General features: G+C 42.1%; 1 protein-coding gene across 5 annotated transcripts in view; it reads left to right on the top strand.

Moving 5' to 3' along the window:
* enox1 (ecto-NOX disulfide-thiol exchanger 1) overlaps positions 1-21170 on the top strand; it is a 43449-nt gene that overhangs the window by 7367 nt on the left and 14912 nt on the right. For 3 of the 5 annotated variants that reach the window (XM_023801887.2, XM_023801720.2, XM_023801952.2), the window contains exons 2-4: positions 17442-17593; positions 17841-17942; positions 18499-18636. In XM_023801887.2, the coding sequence (XP_023657655.1) occupies positions 17572-17593; positions 17841-17942; positions 18499-18636 (262 nt within the window). In that variant the 5' untranslated portion in view covers positions 17442-17571. Of the gene's footprint in view, positions 1-11501; positions 11828-17441; positions 17594-17840; positions 17943-18498; positions 18637-21170 lie in introns of those variants that run through there. The other 2 variants (XM_023801809.2, XM_023802030.2) reach the window with 2 other exon arrangements.

The raw sequence follows: 21170 nt of genomic DNA, 5'->3' as shown, positions 1-21170 counted from the left end.
CAAGATACCTCATGACAAGAGCTGAGATCAAGGATATCGTTAGTCAGTGATATAAAATATTTAAAAAGCATAAGCTTGCTATGATCCAGAGTCCTTTGAACAAGGTCTCAGTCAGTTGCATATGTTATTGGAAGAGTTCAAGAAAGCTCTCCAGTTGTGCAAGAAGATAAAACATTCAGCTTCTGCTGAAATTTTTGGTCATTCATATTTGATTTAACTTGAGACAGAGAAACAACAGCAGTGTTGAGTAAAAAAGAAAACACATATCTGGTACATGGTCTATTTAGAATGCTTTTTTCTGTATTGGTTTTTGCGTTTTCTATCAAATCAACATACTTACGACTGACTTTTTTTCCATGAAATCTCTGACATCGTTACCGTACTTTAAAGCATATTAGAATTCTGCCATTAGAAGTGTTTATGGCAGTCTTCATCCTTATTGTCACACGGTAATCTCTGCAAGCTTGTGGGTAACTGTGCTTTAAGGTTAATGTTGGAGGAAAAGTAGGTACTAATGCTGCTCATTTTTTGGAGCTTACCTTTTGTTTGGCCGCATAAAGACAATTGTTGATGAACATCTCTTTGCTTAACGGCCCTTAAGACAACCTAGTTGAAAGAAGTAATGACTTGTGTAAGAAGCAACTGACTGTTATGTTTGCTGAGAAAAGAGGTATTTTTGAGATCCACCCAGCGTGTTCTGTTTTAGTCAGGATGTAGACCACATTTTCCACCAGAGTTCTGGAGTGAATAGATCATTTGTAATTTGCAGTTTTACTGGCTTTTCTGCCAATCACTCCACACCTTGCACAGATGGACTTCATATATTTTCAGAAAGACAGCATGGAGTCATGGAATCATGGAATGGAGTCAGGAAAAATGTAACTATCACAGAGCATCCTTTAAGTCTTTCATCTGAAGTGTCATCTCTTTGTAACATAATTACAGCTTGAGCATAGACGAAAAGACACCACTGCTGAAAAAATTTTATGAATGCCCCATACCTGCACATTTTAAAAATTATTTTACATCAGAGCTTTTGAGACTTTTGATAGTAAAAATGGTGTACCCTACTGTACTGTGGAGTTCAGAGCACAATGTCTTTTCCCTGACCAAAACAAAGAAAACGGCCATTTTTAAAAAGGCTGATGTTGCCCTGCTCTTTTGTTCCTCGGGTTACAAATTCCCAAGTCCCAAGGGGATTAATGTTGTTCTACCATTAATTGCTTCAGTAAACTTCTGACCTTATAATTGGGTAAAGTGAGAAAATGAAAGCAATGTAAACAGGCTTAGATGGGAACATCTGCAATGCAAATGAGGTTCCTTTCTGTCCCGTTTATGTGTCCAGGATCCTGTAATGCCACAAAATTGAAATAGAAAGCTATGGTATTACACAGGAAAATTCAAGCTTTCTCTAATTCCCTTGAGATTTATGAATGTTTCTCCAGAAGTGTGCTGCATTTTGACATTTCAGTAAGTCAGAGGTGCCTGCAAAGAATTGTGAATGGTTTTGCATGGTGAAACTTGCACAGTATATTACCCGGCATCCCATTCTTTGTGGCAGTGTGTTGTGTTCCATTTCATCAGATGTGTTATTGTTGCAAAATGATTTGCCTGAATTTATGAAACCTGCTGAGGGAGGGGATTTCTCCTAATGCTCTCCTATTCAGCCTGTGCAGTGCGCAGTGTTGCTATTGTTCCCCTTTGAAGCAGGCAGCCGCCAGCGCTTGGCTATGCTCCGCCTCGGGCCCTATCATTAAGGAATGATTTATACGTGCGCTCGGTGAAAAATTGATCGTGCCAATAGGCGTGTTGCTGCTACATCATGTTAACTGTATCAGGGCAGCAAAGTGTAGATTCCCCACACCTTCCCTGCTTTGATTGATCATAAACAAATTAGCCTCACCGCACTATAACAAAGCGCAATTAACATGACTGTGAATAAATGTCACTGCTTTAACTGAAAATGATCTGCGTACTTCTTGCTGTTTTAATTCTCCAAATAAGGCATTGGTATCCAGAGGCTTAAGTGAATAGAAAAGATCATCCTTTCCATATTTCTTCTTGCCTCATGCTGTTTTCTCGTCATCTTTACTCACCACGAGTGAGATTTGTAATAATGTGCAGTAAGTCTTAAACAAGAATTCTAACGATACCTGTGGAAAAACATATTTTATTTTACATGCAATTAAAGCCTTGCTTGACAGCAGGAGTTTGCATTTGTAGAGTTTTTTGTGAACCATTGACGGACATGCATCACTTGTGAAACAGGGCTGCAAAAAACGCTGTGGTCTGAAATACTTAATCCTGTTTATGGCCATAGCCTGTTCTTAGTCACGGTCCCAGCGTGAAATGGTGAGCATTCCCACGTTTTATTACTGGAGGCTGGAGAAATAAAACCACCATGGTACAGTTTTCTCTCTCTACCTCGTCTGTGTAATATTCTCTGTGATCATGCCCTTTTCCATTCCTTTGGGCAGCTTCCCCTCATCTTTCCCTTGGTGGTTGTTCTAGCACTTTTGTGAAAGTATAGAACTGCACAAGTTTAGTGGATTCACCACCAGTCACAGAGCAGCAGTGTTCGGTGAAAAAATAGCTGTCTTTTGCGAGTCCCACCCATCTCCCTCTCCATCTCTACGGGCTGGGTGTGCACATCCTGGCTCCAAGCACCAGTGCACTCTGGGTGGATATTAGGGCTTTATACCAGGGACCAGATTGACATTTATTTTCATCTTGGACAAATGGTCATTCATAGTAGGGCTGTGGTCAAAGCGGAATTTTGGCTTGTACTATTCTGTTTTTGACAAATAGACTTCTTTGATGGAATAATAGTTGATAGTACACAGATTTTCTGGCTCTTTTAACACATAGTTATTTTGTTTATCCATTTTTACATGTGCACAATTTATGCATATCAACAATACAATTGTACATATAATAGAAAGTTTATTTGTGATAATGCAAAAGAAAATTAGACATGGCTGAAATTTTGGTGCAACTGCTTAATGGCATTATTGTATTGAACATTACTTTTTAAAAAAAATAACATAATTACTTAAGTGTATTCATAAAAAAGGAGAATACATACCATAGCTGCATTTGTGTGGCATGAGTGCTGTTTGCTTGCAAACAATAGAAAACTGTTCACTCAAAGATTGTTGGAGAAAAGAGCATCAGATGTTCAGTGCCACGGCCAGACTGCGGCCTGTGGAACGGAGTGCAATATAAGTGGATTAGCTGTGGATTAGGTTCCTGCAATTTCTCTACAACTTACCTTCGCCTCCATGCCTCATTACACTTGTTAGCTGCTTTAAAATCACAGATGACAAGAAAAGTTGAGGCAGTAATGGGCTCTGAATTTACATCTTGATATATCAGGATACCCTGCGATCCCTGGGTGATGAACCGGTCTCTCTCACTTTTGTGCTCTGCAAAACCTGTTTTGATTTACAGAAACTATTAAAGGCAGAGATGGTCAGTCCTGAGGCTACTTAATCTCGTTGATATATTAGAGGAGAGGGGAAGAGATAAGACTGAGAAAAAAGGGGTGGAAAGAGACAAAAATGCAGGGTAAGACAATGCAGGAGAAAAATGCTGCAGGAACTGATAGGTCACAGTGCATAGGATGTTTCACTATCACATATTTGAGCTGCTCCGCTGCTCTCGACTTTCAGATGGCATCAGCAGTCCGATGTCATGTGACGATTGGTGCAGCCTCCAACCCGCCTGTCTGCCTCTAGCTCATTTATCTTTGCAGATGGTCTGTTGCCCTTGGCCCAAGCATGAGGATGACTTCCATGATTCCTTTATTACAGGGAGCTGAAACGCTTGGAGCATCACATAGCCTATGGGCAATTGGAGCACCCACATGCTGGCGGGGGGGTTTGGCTTCTCATGTCCTAGCTGGTTTGCAGAAAAATAGAAGTCTTCTGCTGCATGTTGTTTTTTTATTATCATTTTTTTTAATGAATGAATCATTTCACAGCTAATAGCTCTGATGTCTGCATGTTGGTATTCACAAGCATTGCTCATTGTGCAATGCTACAATAGTACCTTAATGTTTATATGCTAGGCTCACAAGGTTTGGCCAGCATTCATCCGTGCTGGTGCCCATGTTTTGAATAGCAGGAATTCACAAACAAGCCCAATTTATATATTTAGTCCCAGCTGTACCCCAGACTGGCATCTGCTTTCACTTGCACTGGCCTTGTGATGAGCACCAGAATGAAGATGTAAATGTCTCTTCAGAATGGGACTATAAAGAATGACCTTTCTGTTCCACAGTAGAGCGCTGCAGCAGATGATCCCAAGTCTTCATTGGCTATTCACTGCCCAGCTCTGGATTTGCCCTCCAAGTGCTGTGACTAAGTGTAAAGTCAGCGGAAAAATTTAGACTCTTATTTAAAATGCAGATGTTTGAACTATTTGTTTAGTGTGCAAGTGGCTCAAACTAAGCCACAGAGTGAAAATCCATGACTAATAAAAATTTAACTCCTTCTTGGCTCCTGCTTCCAGGGTGAACAGGATATTTGACCCACAAAAACTGGAGTGGAACATTGATAGTCATGTGAGAGTGCTGAGAAGATGAGGGCTGCAATGCAAATGTGACGACCAAGTTGAGTAGATCTGCAATAAACATGGAGTGATTTTTTATACATTATGTGCAATGTTCCTAATTCTTCTGTTTGAAATTTGTTTTAGTGGAAAGAAATTGGGTCAAGTAATGCATTATATCATGGATAGAATTCAGATAATGTACAATAAGGTATTTTCTTGCAGATTTAGAGTTAGTTTGGTTGTTCTGTGTTAATCCCATTCCTGATATATGGACTCTGGAGGCTGCATCCGAGTTCCATTAGAAAATTGGCAAAGAGTGTTATGAGGGATTAATGGAAATGTTTGATTTTAGCAATTTAGAAAGAGAGATAAGAAGTTTCCTTTGTAGTCTTAGAGATTGAGATTAGTCTTTAGTCATAATGCTAATGTTAATATTGCATTGATGAAAAAACTACATCTCACTTATGGTTTTGTAATTAACTTCCTGATATAATACATTTCATGGAACTACGTGATGGAATGGGTCCCACATTAGATAAGCTGAAAAAAGCATGCCCACAGTTTGGAATTGGGCTGGGCAGGGATCCTGAGAATGAAATAACAGGTTGATAAGAATAAGATTTATTTTTAATTGGGTCTCACAACCTTTGAGAATGTATTTTTCAGAAGTGCGATGCTGGAGCTTTAGATAATAGGTGTTAGAGCTTTAGATAATAGGTTTTAGGGCCGGCCGTCTGGTGGGGGGGGGGGGGGGGCGGCATGGTGGCACCGTGGGTAGTGCTGTTGTCCCACGCCTCTCTGCTTGGGGTTTCGAGTCCTGCCTGGAGTTTGTTACAATGATTGGTGTTTCTAAATCGCCCTTCAGTTGTGTGTGTAGTGTTCTTTGATGGACTAGCATCCTATCCTGGGTGTACCTCAGCCTTGTGATCTATGATGTCCCTGATAGGCTCCAGGTCCTCCTGTAATCCTGACCACAATAAGCAGTAGGAAAATGGGTGAACTATGTTACTTATTCCTGATGAATATTTTACTGCTAATTATTTACAATTGGTAGTGTTGTAAAGGATGTAATGTGAAATTGCAAACTCAATGATACTGATTATATAGGATAATGTATTTTAATTTAGCATGAATACTTGCTAAAGATACATTAATGTCAATTTTAACTTCAACTGGATAATGAATTCCATTATTTTATTATATTTATCTTTATTACTTACATATAATAATATGATCAAATTAGTATTTTTTTATAATTCTTTTTTGCAGCTAGTTGTCTTATCCAGTCATGTGTGAATCATTTTGAATGAAAGTTCTTCTGTTGGTATGTTTTGTCAGTAGCTATGAATTTACAATAGATGTTCCTCAGAGGCAGACTCACAGATTCTCAGTTTGCATGCAGCCACCCACTATTATAAACTGCTTTTTAAGAGCTATTGTCACATTGAAATATACTATTAAAACTGATTACGTATCTTGAATACACAACGGTTTTCAGCTGAATTTATTAGTAGGGCTCATCAGTTCAGCAGACCCTGGTGTGAAAGAGGATTCGTTTCTCAGAATATCTCAAAGCCGCTGTGAAGAAGCCACATTTTTGTGATTCTGTAATATGTATTCATGCATTCAGTAGTGCTGCATTGTAGTGGGCTGGGATTGTGTTAAAATCAGTTGAGTACCAGAAAGGTAAGGGAGGTCTGGAAATGTGTTAAGAAATTTGTATACATGAAATTCACTTTCAGTTGTGTTTTACGGTTTTATTTAGGGGTGTTTCTACTATAAGCTCTGAGTTCCTTTTAAATGCTGATGTGGTGTAGTCTTTGTACTGTACAGGTTGGAGTATAGAGGTAACTTGTCTTTTGTCCTTTGGTTAAGGAGGCAGTGTCTCACATCTCAAGCATGTTTATTCTGCTGACTCTGCCATGACTTTGCCAAGGGCAAAAACAACTACATTATTTCCATATATGTCACAAAATGGAGATCTAATGCACAACTGCACTAGTGAATTTCAAGGAAATAGTTGACAACAAATAAAATGCCTGTCTGTTAGGTTATTCTTCATTTAGAAAAAAGAAATCTGCATTTTTCTCATCAGAGCAAAAAACACAAACATGTTGTCCTGAGAGATTTTGAGAGAAACAATTCTGTTATATTGCAGCATACTGGTGGGAGTTGTATAGTTCCAGGATACCTCTCCCAGTATGCCTAGTGGCATGCATAATGCCACCCACTGTTCGGATTTATTAGCTCATTGTGTTCTTTATTAGCTTTATCATACGGTTCTTTTATCTTTTAGTGATTGCTTTTATTGTGTTTGTTGTGCTGTGCTTAATTCTGCTACTGTTGTGATGTGTTTCTGTGGTGATATTATTGCATGTTGATGACCTGTACAATTGTGGCATGTGTTGGAGTGTTATTTGTTTGACTATGGTGGCTAGTCCTTGTACCGAGCCCTGACTTGCCACTGAATTCTTCTGTAGTTTATTTTACATTAGTTTTCAAAATACGGTTTTCAAGTTAATATCGGAAATGTTGCGTTTTAATCACAGAAGATACTGTTGACTGGGCGCTTCAGTGGAACGGAAGCTCTCGCATTCCAAACTTTTTAATGAGCCGGTTCCTTCACTCGAGAGTAGTAAACATGAAGATCTTAATTACATCTTTAATGGTGTTTTCAGTGTGGAACCACCCGAAAGCAAAAAAGGCGGGTCAATTAAGAGAGTGTAACAGAGCCGTGTCCTCAGTCTGTGAGGCTATAGACACCCCAAGAGGGATGTTTTGAGCCCTACTGTGCCAAATGCAGCTTTTTGTCTATTGGCCATCTGGCAGTGTTGAGGCTGGAGGCAGTCCTCAGCCTTTTACATTCACCTCCGCTCAAAGCCAAGCTTGCTTTCCTCAGAGTCGCCATGGAAAATAATTGTGAGTGCAGTTAATTAAATTTGGTCACTGGGTCTTTGACAGGAACGGAAGGACAAAGACCTGTATGTGCTGCGGGGTATGCCAAGACGTCTGCCCCTTTCTTCAGCTCGCAGTGGGAGCTGGTTGGCAGACTGACCAGGTGTAATGGTAACAACTGCTGAATCAGCTGGGGACTGCAGGTGGTCACTCACCAATAAATGCTCTGGTATTTATGTGCATAAGTGAAATAATACATTTCTGACACTTGCATTTGCTGCTTACATGCTCTTACAGAACAGAACCTATACCAAACTACAGGAATGCACCCATTATAATTGCCCATTGCACGTGATGTATGTTGTTTGTATGTTATGTGCTATATGTAAAGATGTATGTTGTCTGCATTGTGCCTGTGTCAACGTTCTTCATTGCACTACTTAAATTTGCACAAACTACTAAATTTATCACTAACCTTACACCGACTCGACTCTTTTGTGTATCTTTATTGTCTGACTGCGTTACACCCTAATTGTTATTTTGTATATTGTTAATTGTCATGGTGTCACCAACAGTAGCAAACTGTGCCAACAAAAATCTCCACCGGCCTTGGCTGTGTGGAAACAAAGGTTCTGATTCTGATTAAATGAGAACATTTCCTGTAATGTACAATTAAACGGAGAGGCTTGATAGTTAAAATTTGGATCAAATCTGGCCATGTGTAATAAAAAAAAAAATCTGCATCCCAGAAAGTCACTGGAACCCAGCCTGAGCTTGGAGACACAATTCAGCGGCCCACAAATTTGTATTTAAACTTGAGACTAATTAGAGAGGAAAGGAACATACGGAGCTGCTGTAGCTCAGTGACTCTGTCAATCAAGCCGTTTAGCGCCTGCACACAGAACTCAAGTAACAGCAGCTCCCATTCTGTGAACCTTCGGTCCGTTAACTGCACGTAACCCTGTGTATTTCTTATGGGGATGACATCGCCCATACTTGAAAGCTGTGAACAGCATTAAGAATTGCACTAGTGGTTACAGGAATTTAGCTGAAGGTCATTGTGTGGATTTGTTTATGATGCTTTATTTTTTCAGCTATTTGTTTGTTTTTCTCTGGTTTTTTTCCAGCTGGTGCATTTTCTCTATAGTAGCTTGAGCAGAATGTCCTCTGTAACATTTTATGTTTCTCTGTGGCAAAAAGACAAAAATAACCTGTCTGTGTTTTGTATTCCACGCTGTTAAATTTGTACAGTACGAAAAAGGTTTCAGGTTTTTGCTTCGTTAGAACATGATTTGCCAAAATATGATTAGAAATGCACTAAAGATCTGCCATTCTTTCTGTTTCATTTAAATAAAACATCCTTAGGAAAACTGAGAAGGTAAATTAGGTATCATTTAAATGATTTTTGGATGTACCTAGAAGGTGCCAGAAAAGTGACATTTTTTTAATTAATGTTGACGTATTAGGCAAACGTTTTTGTTGGTTTAACACGGTGAAGGTTACAGTGCTGTAATGAATGTGAAAAAGGACACCTTTGGAACGCCGATCTGGAATGTACTAACACAAAGGTGGGAAAGGGGTGTTTTGTGATGTAATGGAAGCCTATGCTGTTTTAATTCCAGGGCTTTCAAAGCTCTCAATAATGTTATAATTTTAAAACAAAAAAATGCATTCTTAAAGTAATGATCATAGTTATTCTATGATTTTCTCTGTGGAATCTGGTATCTCTATGCCCCCCCCCCCCCCCCCCCATCACCCAGCTCACCAGTGGCACTTTTCTCTAGAGACCTGGATGAGTGAGGTGGGCGGGGGGTGGCTTGGAGCCAGCTGCTGCAGTCGAATGCAGCCATCTGACTTAGGGTCTCTGCCAAAAGCAGGCCCGTCTATCCCTGATCACTCAATAGCTAGGCTGAGATTTGCAATACTGTCCGGGGCTGCGAGTCTGTAGGTAGAGACAGAGAGAGACCAGGACTGCAGACTCTAAGTCATAGCAGCAGCAGCCTGTCTTCCCTCAGGGCTACTTAAGGCATGAACTGGAAGGGGGTTGGTATGTAGCACTATAAAACAGCACACTATACTTACTGTATGCCTGCTTCATTTGGACTCATGGTAGCCTATCAAGTCATTTCTTGGCTAATCTTTTAGTCTAGGTGTTCTAACTGTGCCACAGAATGCTGGGGATTTAGAGAGGGGTTGGTCAATTACCAAAAATAAGCTATTTAAACCCTGCCTTTTTGATATTTGTGTGTTCTGATCGCATCTGGAAAAGAATAGTAATGGCTAAACGTATTAAATGTGGCCCACATTTCGATCCACCTCCCCCAATCTCCTCTTGATCAACAAGTTTTACCACCAGCCTCCCACCACCATACACCCCCTACCCCCCACCACCCTAGTCAGCAAGCTGTACCAGTCTGTGAACAATTTCCATAACGTATGCTAGCCCACAATTATCACATGTTTGGGATCCCCTGCCGTTTTCCAGAGAAGTTTTTCCTTTGACTTTACATTCCTATAGCAGCATTCAGGTTATATGCCTTCCTCAAAAGTACAATAACAAGATCCCTGCTGGGACTCAAATCACCAACTTTCAGGGTACTAGCCTGTGCCCTCTGCTCCACCTGCTGTTTAAACTGTGTTTGTGGTTTACATGTATGATGCAAGGGGAGGGTTCCATCACCAGCCCAGCCCATCCCAGTCTCAGACTTTCACAGCTGTGAGGAGCATTAACATGCTGCGAGAGCATTCCATTAAAATACGACACCACTGGTGTTGATTTCCTGTCTCATGGGGACCATGTCACAGGGACATTGAAACATGCTCCTCTGGTTTTTATGATAACAGAATTATAATAAGGATAATATATTTGAGCTTGAGTAAGATAAGGTGTAGGGCTGCTACTGCAGTTTTGTCAATCTGGCATTTGACTAGACTGGGATAAGAGACCTGGTCAAAACTCCTAAATGGCATAGATGATGAACAGTCAGGGAGTTTCAATGACCCAAGGTCCCATGTAAGGTTTCCTTAATGAAAAGCGCATGTGTAATTGGGACATCACAACATGGGTAAGTGGAAATTAATTGAAATGACATGGAAATAAAAGTGCTTGTGGTAACGGTTTCCAATGAACTTTGACCTTTAACCCCAGTGTGGTGTGCATGAACGGCAGGGGGAGGCTAATTGCCGCAGCCTCCATCTGAGCTGTGGGAGGACCGTCTTTAAGATGCGGAGCAGCCATCACCGCGGAAACGCTCGGGCTCCTCCGCCATCTGGTCACTTCTGATCCAAAACAGCCTCCGCTCAGACTGTGCGTGATTGCAAGCCCTGGTCCGGCATGTCAGCAGTGAGCAGCGAGCAGCAATCAGCGCTCGATAGCCTGAATAGTGCCATTTTGCTCACGTAATGCGATCGATCGTGGCTTATACTTTTTGTCTGGGCTGCTCTTGCCAGAGAAACCATTATCGCTTCAGGTTACCCATCGAGAGAGACGGAGCTGTTCCATAGCCTCTATCCACAAATGTAGCATGGCTCTCCTGAGATGCATAGAGCCTTGTTGTAATTCACTCCCAGGAAAACGCTCATGCTAAAATGCATTCAACGGTCAGTGTGATGATGAACAATTAGTAGTCAAATATAAAATTAAATATTTACTTAATATTTTAGGTTTTAACTACAGATAAAACTGAATAGATATTTCTTTCTCACTAGAAGCACAGAAGGAATAACTTGAATGAATAATGAATAAATCTTCTTCCGGAAGGACTTGTCCGGAATAATAAAACGTATAAAAGATGCTAAAAGGGTGAGTTTTCCCACAGGACTTTTTGCATCCATCTGCCAGGGACCTGTGGAAAGGACAGCGGGAGCTGTGATAGAGATGCAGCATCATGGGATGCCATTTACCCCTCTCCCCGTGACCCTGCGTCCGTCTCCTCGTGGTGGGGGTGTCAGTAGAGAGCGGCAGCAGATGGGTCGAGCTGAGTGACGGCCGGGGGGGAGGGAAATGAGGCAGGACCTTCGAGGGGTTTCATTTCTGCGTGGCAGGCTTAGTGGTTGGACCGAGGCGGGGGTGCCGTCCCCCACACTCTGCTCCGCTTCAGTAATCTCCTCCGGCTGTTGGGCCTATTTGTCTTCATTACCGCCTGGGAGGATCTCTGTTCCGGCGGCACCCAGACGCCAGTGTGTTGCTCTTTCATTCTGCAGTCGCTGCACCGCAGGCTGGGACACACTGAGTAATTAGGATCGCATCCTCCGCCAACGTTAGCCTGATGCTCCTGTCATCCCACACTAGATTATGTAACTAAGACATCTACTTCTGGTGACAATATTTTGTCAAAACATGTCACAAAGATTTGGTCGAACAGAACCAAAAAAAATGGTGAGTTCTTTCAAGCAAAGCTTCTTAACATTGTATCTAGATAATTAATGATTTTGTGTTGTTTCTTTAAAACCTTCATACAACTGTGTATACGTTCAACCTATTGTGCAAAATAAAAGAAATGATATTTGCTGTGTTTGACTAATGTACCGGTATTTCTTGCACAGTTAATGGCGCTGCTCGAGTTTTATTTGCATGGGTGATATTTTTCAGGAAAAATGACAGACTTCTCCAGCAATCTCAGGCAAGTTTCTAAATTTGACCTCATTGTATGACTTTAGGTTACTAGTTAGCAAAATTAACACATTTATTAGTGGCAAAATAAAAACAACATAAGCAGATAGGTTTAGCTAACTAGCCAAGTTAAAAAATTCATTAGATAACTAAAATCCTCTCCTATGGCTGACCTGTTGAAAAGATACTCAGATCTGTACTTCTTTACATGCAGTGAAGAAAATAAGATGAGACTATATCAGACAAAGGATGGGAATTGGATTTGAACTACATGTATCTGTTTCATTTAACACCCACTGCAGACTGTCACCCAAGGGCTGTTTTTGGCTGCCTCATTCAGGTGTGTATGAGACACAGGAAGGAAGCCCTCCAAGAAAACCGTGCACCTGGTGCCTGGACTTGGGAGCTCCTTTGGAATTTAACTGATAAATTGATATGTGCTGTATAATAGGTCTCATTTCTGACACCGATGGTCCTGGGATTTTTTGCTTCACAACAGCAGTTTTATTAGTAATTTTGTATGTATGCGGTAAGAGTTTGCAGCTGAGCATGATTAATGAACAACGCAGATGCAGAGCTTAAGCTGCATAAAGGTATGTGGGATGTCATATGAAGTCCCATGGTCCAGTCAGATGATTTCATCGAAGGTCCCAGATGGTTTGAGCCCATCGATGTTGGATTGAACTTTGCTTGCCTGCATTTTCTGAGAAAGCTGAAAGCAGCTGTAAATTCCATGACATTTGCCCTCAGTTTTATGCTCTTCTGTGACTGATACAATCCGTCCCTTTTACATGGGTTTAGTTCCAGGAACATTTAATCACCATTTACACTGGCTGAAATGTAGCCATTAGCTGCCTCCTGTCGTTCCTGGTATCTGAAGAGCTTTTTTAACGGTTACCTGGGGGAGATTTCAAAGATAAACCTGCAGACGCAGGCAGAGATAGGAAAGGGGAGAGAGACGGAGAGATAGAGGGATTTATTGAAGAGATTGTGGGCTGCACCCTTCCTGCTCTTGATCTGTTAGCGCCAGGTTTGGCTGCTGTGAGCATACTTCCAGGGACTGCCAGCAGGGTGACAACTGCGGAGGATGCCTGTGCTATCGCTTATCAGAGGTGTCAAATCGAAGAATCAACTTTGGCCAGCCCCAAGCCTGCCCCATGCAGCACACCTCTCCTGTGCCATTTCCCATTGCTACGGATGTGTTTCCATAGTTTTTGTGCTCCTTGCATCATGACATTGTGAAGGGTGTTTTATCTGCACATAAAATGCAGTACTGATGATATTATATGTTGATTTATTGCTGCGCGTAATGTCTGAAGATATACAGTCAGCTGAATATCTGCCATGATTGGTTATATATTTCTGAAGCTCCGATGTTGCTGAACATTGGACTCCATGTTCTCATTCTCCAACCCTCCTGGGCTTTTAGTGTGTAGCTCCATTCTGCTTCATGTTTGTGTGACATGGAGGCATTGAACGTGAACTGACTGTTTGGGCAACGTTCTGAACAAGCACTGAGGCTCCCAGACAGTTTGGATATATTTAATGTTCATTGACTGTCTCTGTCGCTTGTGCATTAGACTGGCATAGTTGACATTTCCTGGGACAATGTGGCAGCATCACACAATGGTGCTGATATGTGGTCCCATTAAAGCATGCTGTAAAGATGGAATCATAATTTCTTTTGTATTCATTTCTACATCTGTTGTACGCCTCATTCATACCTGTTTTCTGTTTGCAGTCTCCAATAGATAGACACTATCACCACTCTAAGATTCACATTGCCAAAGTTATTGCCAATTAGAATGTGAATTGCCTCAAAGATCTTTGTCTAGTTACTTGCATGGAACATGATTACTGACATTGCACAGTTGGAGTTGGGATTTTATGAATTCAAATAACTAAAAGACGCTTCATGCCTGGAACTTGCAATGAAGCATTTTCCCTGTTCCCCTAACTCACTGGGGGTGGACCCCTGTGGGTTGGGAGTCAGGCTGCATGATGATGAAGCCCTTCTCAGCTCCAAGGTTGAACATATTTGCCGACTCTGTGCTATGGAAAGCTTATAAACATTAGATACCCAATGTTTTCAATGTAGTGCAGCTGTGAATTTTTAGTGTGCATCCTTTATTTTTCTCCTAACTATTTCCCCAGCCCACCTGGTTGTCAAACGCTTTTTAAAATGGTGTTGTAGCAGAACCCAGCTATTCTCTGGAGGCCTTTTCTGCGTTCCTGTCTCATTCTGTGGCTCTGTAGCCACAACGCCAAAATGGAAATGACTGTTTTTCTGAAGCGGCGACGTGTGGCTCTACATTTAGCTGCCCCTAAATGCCGGTGTTAATTGTTTGTTGATGTTAATTGCTGGTTGATGCATAATGTGAACAAGCGCTATGTTAGAATGGAACTTGGCTAACAGGCCTAACTGCTTCTTTTTGACGGTATGTTGCTGGCCGTGCAGAAAAAAATATTTCTCTTTTTTTTAAGATAAGAATGGGTTTTATCATTTTAATTTTTGACCTTCAGTGTAGCCAAACTGCTGTAATTGGAATAAGAACTAAGCATTAGTTATTATTTATTAGTGGTTCTATGCAAAACAGCATTGAAGTTTTGACAGAGCAGGCAGTATGGGTGTAACGGTGACCTGGGGGGGGGGGGGGGGGCAGGAACCACATCAATCACAGTTACGGCTGAGCTTTGCAGCTTGCCTCCTTTGCACTCTCATTTCATGGGCGCACACCTAATGGTTCCTTTCCAAAGCCATTATCAGTTACAATTTGCTTTAAACAGAGACTGATACTGTGGTCATGAACCCCCCCCCACCCCCCCATTGAAGGGTCTCTTTCCTTCAGCTGCGAGGTCCCTCTGTGGCCTCAGTTCACCTGGGATAATCCTGAGCAGACTGATAACGGAGACAAATTGTCCCTCACTCTCACTTTCTCGCTGCCTCTCGAGACAACAAATTGGAATGAGCACCTGCAGGTAGCCGGGGCTCTCTAAACACGCTATTCTCTTCATGAAGATGGAACAGGCCAATGAGGTGTGGACAAGAATTTAAACCATCCCTGATGTCTCATGCTGGGAAACGCTCTTATTTAATTTGAACAAAATGTGGCTCACCTTCTTAAATGTCATAACTTAAAAAAAAGGTTTTATTCCGTGTTTGTCATATTTCATATATATCATATTATGTAATTTTTTTGTTGATTAGTTTTACAATAACTGGATACCTATAATTCAAGCTACAATATTGCTTCTTAATTTTTGTAAATTTGCTTTAGTTTGGGGATCAGTGGGCAGCACTGTGGCCTCACATCGTCAGGGATGTGTGATTTTGAGGTACCAGCACACTTGACCAGCTGTAGACTGCGGGTGGAAACCACTGGGACAACAAGCAGGCCCCACACAATACTAACCGCTCAGCACCAGTGCATCATCCTGCTTACAGACACAGCATTTGATGTTATTAAGCATTATTAGGTGACATTAGATGCCTTTAACAGCTGTGTCTCTGGTGGCAAAATGTATATTCATTTGAAGGTCAACCTGCAAAATCACATTGATTTTCATTGCTGGGGTGCTTTTCTTTTTGCTCATGTTTACCCCTTATTTGAGACACCCCACCGATATCAGAGCAGGATGCCGTGATTTGAAGATGTCATACGCACTCATAAATAATTAAGGCTACATGGATTATGAAGTGAATATTTCATGACATTTGAAAGAGAGCTAAAGCACACTGTGGGATTTTGTGCCCATGCTCCGTCGCTTGCGCTGAGTGGGCAGAAGCAGGAGAGTGGCATGTGAAGTAGTGAACCATCCAGCAGCGATTGCAGGAAAAGCTGAGAGGTGTCCAGGTCACCCTGATTCAGGCCAGGCCTGTGCTGGCACCACCTTGAGAAGATGGATGAAATGGGACACTGCCTCTCCACGCTGCTTTTTATAGACTGCGGGAAAGCTGCTTGGCTTCAGGAACGACACTCTGACATGAGGAATGTGGGAAAGTGGATCAGCTCTTCATGATGGATATTTCCCTTTTTGGGGTGCTTGCTTTAAAAGTGATTGGGATGTGTAGCCATGCTATTCTTTAAACTTTCTTCCCTCAAGCTGTTTTTTACTCGGGACAAAGCTGTAGGCAGTCTATTGACACTTCAAAATGTATACATAACACATATATACATATTTTAAGGTTAAACAAAGGAATTTCTTGTTACATCTAACTTAATTGAAAATCAGATTAGAAACTATGTGTTGCTAATCTAATCAATGACCCTTGACATCATACATCAGAAGCTTCCTAAACAGGGTGTCAAAATAAAAGTCTACAGATTATGCAATATAACCAGAATAACTATATGCAGTATAACCAGAGGACTGTGACTCTCACAGGATGGATCATGTGTCTGGGATGAATGGGCATGCATACAAGAAACACTCTCCTATGTAAATAGAGGAAACAAGGAGCAGGTGGAAGGAAAATTGCCTGAACCCGTGCTGTCAGCTGACTAACTGCTTGTTACAGATGGAGGCCCTAGTGCTGCTTGCTGGATCTTTTAAAAAGTGTAATTATTTAGAGGCAGCTGGTCTGGATACTTAATGTGTTCAACAGCTGGACTAAGATTGTTCTTTGTCCATGGGCAGGGTATGAGGTACATTTGTGTTGCCCACTAGCTGTTATTTCTGCAGCTTTTTTGTAGAATTAGGAGCACCTAACTGTCCTGGATTTCACGGCCTGTTAGATTATGCAGCGGTTATTTGCTGCATTCCCACTTGCTGTTGTTGGAATGGTGCACAAAGTGAAACAATTTAACGCCCTGGCTTCAAATCCCGTTCTGCTGCTGTGCTGCACACATATTTGATTTTCTGATGGCACTTAGCTTATGGGATTTAACAGTCAAAAGGGGGATGTTTGCCATAATTTTAAAGAGGCAAATCGTCAGCCCAGCTTGTTCCGGTTGTTGTTGACGTCGACATGGCTTGGGGGTGTGCCTGTTAGTGGACGTGGGGTGTCCTCTGTGGGTGCGGACCATGCAACACCATTAGCATCGCAGGATTTGACATTCTGGCAGACTTGTGTATGTGCTGCAGCACGCTTTCTAGCAGCCAGTAACAGGACACCTCAGGCTGCTGACTCGCCTTTTATTAATGCCTCTGTGGATTTGTTATTTCAGTGAATTTGCCTTGCTGATACACATAGCCTAGATCAGGGTTACTGATCCCACCCCCCTGCCCCCCCGGCAAATTTTGTCAGGGGCAGGGGCAGTGTACCTTGACGGGACTTGGACCATGGGGAAAATTTATTTAGTACCCCTGACCTAGATGCTGGACTTTCTGCTGCAGCTCCAAATGAGCCGATATTGACCCCGATCCCCTTCATTTCCAGGTGTGCCTAAGTGACGATGGCACCATTCCTCTGAGAGCACATCATTCCCACCTCGTCACCTGTCTCCTGTTGTCCTGTGACAGCTGCGGGCTCTGATGCAAACACCCGGAGGTGGCAGGAGGAGGAACGCATGAGACCGGCCATGTCCAGCGGTAATGCACAGCATACGGCCTGCATCACCGACACCACCTCGTTACCATAGACTGCTCCTTTACTGCGTCGACTCTCAAAACTCTCCTCAGCCTGTCTCTGGTGCTAGTTAATAGTCTGAACTGGCTCGTGCATTCGGAGCCCAGGCCATAAATAACACTAGTGTTTTGTGTTGTACTGTTGGTTTAGGTGCAGTAAACACACGTACACCTAATCTACCATGCACGATGTCTGAATATTTTCTTGTAGGATGCTTGAATTCAAATGAAGCTGACTTACTGTTGCCCGAGAACAACAGTATATGGAGTCATATTGTCCTGAACGTCCCAAAATTAACCATATTTCTGAAAGGTAAATGTATTGATGAGATTTAATAATATCATATTGTAAGTTATAACCTATTGAACAGCTTTAGAACTGTTTAATCACAGAACTGCGGTGAATATCAGGTAGGAGCCCAGCTATCTGGTGTGTTTACGTTGTCACATTACGTGTGATATCCAGTAAGGGTGCAGAAGGATGCCCTGGTTCCTGTTTTCTCTTGTGTTACACAGTTATATCATGTGTCACTTTAAAGTGGGGGCAGCAGCAGAGGAGCACATTGGCCACATTCGCCTTCTGCTGCCCGTTTTCCTGCGTATTCTGAGGGTTTGATTACAGGCACGCAGTAATACGAGGAGTTAAGAGTAACACCTGCTATCGAGGGGTGAAAGCCCCCCCCCCCCCCTCCCCCGGGAGAAGTTTGGCATCATCCCTGGCCGGTTTTTATTATCCAGCTTCCTCCCCTCACCAGACCCTGAAGCTCACACCCAAGCTTCGACATGTAGCTCCCAGAGCTGGTCTTCATGGAGCTCTCTTGATGCTGCTGTGCGACTTGGGCATCTCTTTCCGTGTGTCTCTCCGGCAGCTGCGGACGGGATGGGCAGTCTGGGAGCCGAGCAGGCCCATGTCGCCGTGCCTGTAGCAGACCCTGGCGCCTGGGCTACGGCCATGAGCAATCTGGGCATCGTGCCGATGGGCGTGGCCGGGCAGCCACTGGTTTCAGGTAAGTGGCACGCTTCCTCTGTCCCGCCTGCTAGTGACGACTCGCAGCCAGGTTAGTTAAAGTTAGAGAATGGAGAATGTGCTGAAGAGTCTGGGCCTCTGTCAGCGACTTTTAGAGCAATATTTTGTTGTTATGTGCATGGTTATAATCTCTCAGGAGCACCGCAGCAGAGGAAATTCACCTGCACCGATGCCCGAAGGTGTTTTTAGAGTGCTGTCTCTTGCCATGGAAAATAAACTGCTTTTTTTAGCTCAACCATCCAATCAAACACTTCTGGGCATCTTATCTCTGCACTTTTTGACAGCAGATACGTAAGATTTGAGGACTTCAACAAACCGACACGCATGATTTCTCTGTGAGCAGAAGTGTTCTCCTCCATCTCAGCATGTGATTGGCATTTTGCCTCTGCAGTTTGGCACTTTTTAGGAGCTCACCCTGTGAAGAAGACATGCCCCCCCCCCACTTTCTTTAGTTTTTTATTTGCCCCTTGCTTGCGATGGCGTAACCATGTGACACTGCTTGGGTACAGCCAGCAAAGATCACGTTTGATTATGACACTGTGACTTTTTTTAGACAGCTTAATCAAGTGAGCATATTACAGACAGACATACTTTACTGTGGCCTGGACCATTCATCATTTGTTTCTGCAATAGAGGAAACTGAATTCTGAACATAAACAGCAATAGAGACAACAAGCTCCCCAGGCTGTGCTGAGCTAATATGTGATTGCCTCACATATCCTGACTGCGTTTATGTCTCGCCACTCATGTAAATGAAGGCTTCGCTGGGAATGCATCTTATTGTAATTACCGTCACAAGGGACAAGGGAGCCACTGCGGATTGAGGCGAATTAGGCTCAGATTAAAATTCATGAACAGATTGCCAGATCATGCATATTTATGCGGTTGTCACACTCTTTCAGCCAGCACCGGGAGTTCACATCTGAATTATTTGAATTTCCGGTAATCACTCACCAGGAAATACTAGAACAAGTGTCTCTGCAGGGCAGCTTTAAAAGATGCTTTTAGGGGAAGAAACACTAAAGCTGGTTCTGTTTTCACACTTACAATTGATTCATGTACAGGCCCTTATTAAGCTGAGTGAACAGGATGGACAGTAAGCAAACATGATTCTCCAATAGTTGTTTTGTGGAGGTTTTTGTTTAGGAAAAATCCTAAAAGTGATCAAACATCAGAATAATGATCAATGTTCTCCTTCAAAATTGCCTGCCTGCATATCAAACATCATTTGAAGATTGAAGAAAAAAATCCTGCTAGTTTCCTGTTAGTCTGTCATTTGTTTAACTTACTTGAGTCCTAAAAATAGATTCAACTGAAATATTAATATTTGATCTTCACTCTGGAAATGATATTTTCGGGCCAGTAAGCAACATTATGTAAAATTATGTTATTCCATAAATTAATGTCAGTACTTTTCAAATTCATGGTTTTGCAGCTATTGAAGTTCCCATTTATTTATAGATTTAATTTATATGACTGAGTATTCCGACTTTAGTTTTCTAAAGGATTTGCAGAACATCAGATTGATTTTTCTCTGAATATAGTGGATTCTTTTTCTTAGCAAGTGGCTATTTTTGATGTTGCATTGTATGAACTGGGTAAAGGAGATTGAAAGGTAAAAACAATGTCAGCCTTGCATTATTCTCCAAGAATTTAGCAGAAATCTAAATTAATCAGAATTTTAGCAATCACAGTACCTTTATGAAATTTAATTTCCATAAACCATTATTGAACTGTTTTAATTTTTAATAGAAAACATTATCCCATGGAGCCTAATGACTAAGTAAGTCAATCAGTCTACATTAATCAGTGCTTCGATTTTCTCATGTTATAGTACTCTGCTCTAAGGGCCGCTGTTAGACTCTTGCTCACGATTTACAAATGTTTTGTAGATGTGAAAACTAAGGCTGAAACCTGGCACATTGGGTAATTACAGCATGCATACTCTGCAGGTGTAGGTGTCTGACTTAGGTAGGAGTAGGTGGGACAGGGTCTGCTATTATCTTTCATCCATCATCTAGAGTGGATTTTAAATAACTTGTGTTTTGACTGCATTGAGTCCCTGTTGACTTTCAGCAGATAATTATGAGCTGCAGTTTGAAATAAAGCAAGGGGCCTCTGGAGGTTGACGCATGAAGTGTAACACGGAGCAGAAGGTGATATCAGAGGTCTTGTTCCATAATTATACAGTAATCCAGGAATGGTTTTTTTATTCGCTCCTTCCCTATTATACCTCTGAAGCTACTGTCGTAGGTAATTATAGCTCATGGATATGATGTGGAAAAAGGAGCCCTGCTCTCTTACTTGGGGGAGCACAAGTTGGGGCACATGCATCACAGCAATGTTCCTGGAACGTCTGACCGCTAACATCTCACCTATCTGACAACTATGGGCTAGCTGTTTCCCGAAGGTGGGATTCAGCTGTTGGAGGCGCATTTGTGCTGGAAAGAGCGAAGAAAAATCACAGTAGTAAAAGGAACTAAAACAGTATTTCATATTCTGGCAGACATCGCG

This window comes from Paramormyrops kingsleyae, chromosome 1 (genome assembly GCF_048594095.1).
Source record: "Paramormyrops kingsleyae isolate MSU_618 chromosome 1, PKINGS_0.4, whole genome shotgun sequence".
In the NCBI taxonomy this organism is placed as follows: domain Eukaryota; kingdom Metazoa; phylum Chordata; class Actinopteri; order Osteoglossiformes; family Mormyridae; genus Paramormyrops; species Paramormyrops kingsleyae.
Note: the sequence above shows the minus strand (reverse complement) of the source record. Positions and strands in the feature narration are given on the sequence as shown.